At 48.2% G+C, this 5,391-nt stretch overlaps 1 protein-coding gene across 5 annotated transcripts in view; it reads right to left on the reverse strand.

The window, feature by feature from the left end:
* DENND4C (DENN domain containing 4C) overlaps positions 1-5,391 on the reverse strand; it is a 185,910-nt gene that overhangs the window by 35,251 nt on the left and 145,268 nt on the right. For 4 of the 5 annotated variants that reach the window (XR_002104642.1, XM_019554799.1, XM_019554797.1 and 1 more), the window contains one exon: positions 2,526-3,673. The exons of the other annotated variant lie outside the window; for it this stretch is intronic. Coding sequence is in view for 3 of the 4 variants with exons in the window: in XM_019554799.1 (XP_019410344.1) it covers positions 2,526-3,673 (1,148 nt within the window). In the remaining variant the exon portion in view is untranslated. The remainder of the gene's footprint in view (positions 1-2,525; positions 3,674-5,391) is intronic. 5 annotated transcript variants of the gene reach the window in all.

Consider the following 5,391-nt stretch of genomic DNA (forward strand, 5'->3'; position numbering starts at 1 on the left):
TCTGTGTCTTTGGGAAGAGCTCCGCAAGGGGTCATGAACTCCTCAACACAGCAATTTCAGTGTAAATAGACTAGAGCAGGGGTGGGCAAAATGTGGCCTGGGGGCCGGATGAGGCCTGTGGGGCCCCTAAAAAATTTAGAAAATTAATAATTATCTGCCCTAGGCTGCCTGTCATGTGGCCCTTGATGGCTTGCCAAAACTCAGTAAGTGGCCCTCTGCCCAAAATAATTGCCTGCCCCTGGACTAGAGGGAAGAGAGATAACCAGGAAAGTGAAACTTTAGGTAGCCAGTTGACACAGAACACAACATGGTGAACAAAGGTTTTAGAGCTATGAGATATTTAGAAAAAAAGTCACCAAATTCTGTAAGAAAGGAGTAAGTAGGGAGTTAGTAGAATATTGGACACAGGGGAAGTCAGATATAAGGCACAATTCAACAGAAAAGCGGAGCTGTTAACCAACAGACAAACATGGTTGAGGCAAGGGAGGAGCCAGAATGGGGTGGGAAAAAGAGAGAGAAGAAGTTCAAAGAGTGTACATAACTGCATAACTCAGAGAAAGACCCAAGCTAGAGTGGAACAAAAAGAGGCTCTTTTCAAGAAGAAACAAACATTTAGAAGGCATAAACTATGCATATGGCAGGAGAGAGATTAGAAAGTTCTTTCCATCCCTCCCCCTTCGAATCATCCCTCCCCCTTCAAATATTTGTTTTCCCTCTTAGCAAAAAAGTTCCCTTGATCTGGTTTCCACACCTAATCTTCCTCTAAATCTTAGGTCACAATTCCGGAGTCCACCCTGTCCTCACGTTTCTGGACTCCTTCTTCTAGTTTTGAATACAACTGTCATTAGCCTGGCTTCTTTAAGATTGTGGAATTCACTTTTTATAAGTCATATACAGGTTTCCCTCGGCTTATGCAGTACATGCGTTCCTGGAGAATGGTGCATAAATTGAATTTGCCTAAAGCAAACCACCTTTACAATGTAACAAATAGGGATAGGTCCCATGGCGTAAGGGAGGGAGGGAGTGAGGCTAGAACTAGGGAAGGGGTGGGGGGAAGGGTGCCTCTCCTGGAGTTGCACAAGGCAGCAAAGCAGATGGATCAGAGTGGCACTTAACCCAGCCCTGGCTGCAGCAGCCCTGGGAGCAGTTGACACCAGCTGCCTGCAGCTGCTAGGCTGCATCATTCCCCAAGCCACACAGCGCTCTGCCTATCCTTACTCACCCTAGCTCCTGCTGTAGTAGCCCAGGGAGTGGCTGATGTCAGCTGCCTGTAGCTGCTAGGCTGCACCGTGCCCTGGTTCAGGCAGCTGGTGTCAGCCACTCCCAGGGCTGCTGCAGCCAGGGCTAAGGCGAGTGCCATGCCCTGCACCACGCGGGGCTCCGCTTGCTCGTACTCAACCCAGCCCATGCTGAAGTGGCCCTAGGAGCACCCGACACCAGCTGCCTGCACCAGGGCACAGTGCAGCTCAGTGGCTACTGGCAGCTGGCATCAACCACTCATGGGGCTGCTCCAGCACAGGCTGGGGTGAGTATGGACAAGAGGAGCCCTAGGCAGCACGGGGCACAGCATTCACCCCAGCCCTGGCTGCAGCGGCCCTGGAAGCGGCCAACACCAGCAGCCTGTAGCTGCTGGGCTGCACCGTGCCTCAAACCCCCTGAGGCTCTGCCTGTCATCATTCACCCCATCTCCTGCTGCAACAACCCCGGGAGTGGCTGATGCCAGCTGCCTGTAGCCACTGGGCTGCACTGTGCCCTGGTGCAGGCAGCTGGTGTCGGCTGCTCCCAGGGCTGTTGTAGCCAGGGCTGTGTGAGTGCCACACCTCATGCTGCCCGGGGCTCTGCTCGTCCGCACTCACCCCAGCCCATGTTGGGGTGGCCCCAGGTCAGCTGCCTGCACCAGGGCATGGTGCAGCCCAGGAGCAGAGGTAAGTGTGGACAAGCGGAGCCCAGGCATGGGGGGGAGGGGGGGGCAGGTGGAGCACAATGCAGCTCAGCAGCTGCAGGCAGCTAGCACCGGCCACTCAGACGGCTGCTGCAGCCGGGGCTGGGGTGAGTGGGGCCATGGCCCTTTCCCCTCCCCCCACAGACTTACCTGCTGGGGGGGGCATCTGTGCTGATTGATTAAGAGCAAATTTACCTTGCATATAATGAATTATGGGTCTTAATATGCTCACTGCATAAGAGCAAATTCCAATATAAAGAACCCGCATAAATTGAGGGAAACCTGTACTGTATCAAGTAAACTTCTAATATAGTTTGTGCTCTGGTGTCATGATGCTTTCTGATAAGTGATACAAGTTAAATATTACTAACAGTGGCTGAAGATAAACCAAAACATTCTCTCAGTTGTTTAAGAACATAAAACACATTTTCACTAAATCAGAAACAAGCAAACAACCCCCGCCAAACCCAAGCAAATACAAAAAACAGCCCCCTAAATGAGAGCCATAACACAAAAAAATATACAAGAAATAAAAAGGACAGCCCCCCATCTACAACAATATAACATAAGAAAATATACTTGCCTCATCTTCTGAATAGTTGTAGGCTGAGGCTACAGCTCCCCACATCTTACTGGCTACATTAGCTGCTTGTTTCATGCCTGACTTCAGAACGTCTATTTTCGGTCCAGAAAGTATATTATCTAACTTCAGACTGGATAAAGTCGTAACCACAGACCCCAGTGAGGCATGCTGAGGAGAATGACCCAGCCCCGTTACAGATGAAGACCGTTCCTTCTGCGCTCGTGAACGGGACGGTTGTTTTGGTCGCCCAGCAAAGGTTTTGGACCTGGAAACTGAAGGGCTCTTCCTACTTTCATGTTGCTCTGGAACTGGTGGAATGGAATCTGAAGGTAGGCTTGATCTCTTGTCTTGGGAGTGATCAAGTGTACTAGATACTGTTCTTCTCTCTTCCTTGTGTAACTCCATGCTGGGAAATTTGCTACCAACAGGGCTTTTAAGGTTCATGTAGCTTTCTATTTCATCAGCCAGATAACGCGATACAACTGGTGTTGCCTTTTCCTCAGTCTCTGAGCATTTTGGCTCTATGCTTTCAGTAGCCAGCAGAGATAAAGGATCTGAGCCCACTTCAACATCTTCCCTTTCTACAGGCTTAACAACTCCATACAAGCTATTCCTTTTATTCACTGCGTCTTTGGGTTCCATTTTCCCATTTGTGGACTGATTACCAGCCAGCAGTTTGGTAAGGTGGTTTTCTGCTTTGTCTGCATTGTCATCACTTCCATTCTCAAGGTGTTCTGGCCCTTCCTCAGGCTCCTCCATCACTGGTGATGACCTATGTTCCAATTCCCAAGTACCTTTACTCATGTGAGTCCTATTACCACTCAGCCCAGGGACCTGCTGGTCACCCATACTGTCAAAGTTAAGGGATTTAACAGTATGTGTAGGTGATGTTTTGGTCCCAGATAAAGCAGCTGTGAGAATCTTAGCATCTGCTCCCATCATTATTGCAATTTCACTAGAAATCAAGTCCAAACTGCCTTTCTTCAACAGCATACCTGCTCTGCTTTCACTGCTAAAACTGCAGCTCCTCTCTGAAAAAAGTTTCTGTCTCTTCTGTCCTTTTTCACTTGTTTTCTTGGGAGAACCATCATCAAAGACTGAATCTTCAATGGAATCCTGAGCCATGAAGAGTGGGGTAGATGCAGTTCCTAAAAAGAAAGCAGGTGGCTATTAACATGATATCCCATTACCACCAACACAGACTGAGACTAGTCCTCTAAGGCCCTTGCCAGATTTGCAGGTAAAGGCACAACAGGATCTAATGCACAATCCATACACTCATGCTTCCTGCCATGACACATGTGCATGGCAGGAAGTGTGATGGACTACACATTAGATCTCATCATTCCATTTTGCCAGTGCATGGTGTACCCCCGCAGCTGGGAGCCCAGATCAGCTGATGGGGCTTCCAGCCATGGAAGGACATGCTGTGCCCCCATGCTGGGAAGCACATCAGCTGCAGGCTCCCAACCTCAGTGGTGCATGGTCTGTCTCCATGGTTGGGAGCTCCCAGCTGTAGGGGTGGTGCACCTGGCCACAATTTTGATTAATGGTGCCATAGGAACCAGTCACAAAGTTATTATACATTTTTTGTGGAACAACATTGTGGCTTATTCCTTGCTTTATGATGCCATTAACTGCTTTAATGTGTGGCCAGGTTACAACTTAAGGTGTGACACTTCAAGTGTAACATGTGGCAGGGGCCCAAGTAAAAGTCAGATGGTCTGCACTATTTTCAACATTTTACAAGTTTCCTAATGAAAAAGCAGTTAAGTCTACTTGACAGCAACCCTGCAAAGATGATGTTGAGTCATAAGATATCTGTGGAAAGATTAAAATTATTGCTTTGTTTAGTATTAGTCTGAATAGCACCCTCAGACCCAGAGCAAAGATGGGAATTTGTCACTCTCTCCCCCAATCAAATTCAAGAACCCATTTCATGCTCCTTGGATATTTTTCCCCACAAACAAGATCATCCTTCTGCTCAGTTTTTTGCCAACCTCTACACTTTTTTTGTATTTCCTGTGGCACTGCTTCTAGGACAGCACTGTACAGCTATAGCAACAGTTCTGTGGTACATTTAAGTTCTATATGTGCTCAGTGCATGTCAGCAAGAGCAGAATGCACATCTGTACAGACTAGCCTGTCATATCTACAGGGTGATACTTCAGGATTGGCCTGTCAGATACTAATAATGAGATTCCCAAAGCCATTCCAGTTCCTCCTAGGGCAGCCCTTGGTTTAGTTTATGCCTGAAGCTACTTTTGCAATGCAAGCACCAAGTCTGAACATTGCTAAAGTACATTCTATCTAAATTGTGATATCCACAAATACTACTTATCACTCAAATCATCTTATCATTGCTTAACAAACTGTAATTTTGTTTCATCAGGATTCCATCAGGTGACAAAACTGTTTAAATCTGAGTGTCTCAGTCTCGCACTGGGTCCATCCTCTTTTCTAGAAGTCACCAGTTTCCTTACTCATCACATGAGGTAAGAGTGCAGCAGCAGAAGGTAGTAAGACTATATGAGATAATATGCTTGGTGCCTCCTCTGGCAGGCTTTAAATTAGGCTCGTCGGGGGAAGGGGAAGATGAGGGCGGAGAAAACATCAGACTGCCAGACCAAACAGCACCCACAACTACAGCCCAGCCCAGCCCAACGAGCGAAGTGAATAAACAGGTAAGTGACAGGGGCCAGGGTAACGCTGGGACTAGGGGGGTCAGTACCCACACCCACAGGAGGCCTCAAATGCCTCTACACAAACGCTCGTAGTATGGGCAACAAGGAGGAGGAAGCTGCCCTCCTGCTGGCTGACACCAGCCCGGACATAGTGGGGATTACGGAAACGTGGTGGGACTCAA

Source organism: Crocodylus porosus, unplaced genomic scaffold (genome assembly GCF_001723895.1).
Source record: "Crocodylus porosus isolate Cpor-Errol unplaced genomic scaffold, CroPor_comp1, whole genome shotgun sequence".
Taxonomy (NCBI): Eukaryota; Metazoa; Chordata; order Crocodylia; family Crocodylidae; genus Crocodylus; species Crocodylus porosus.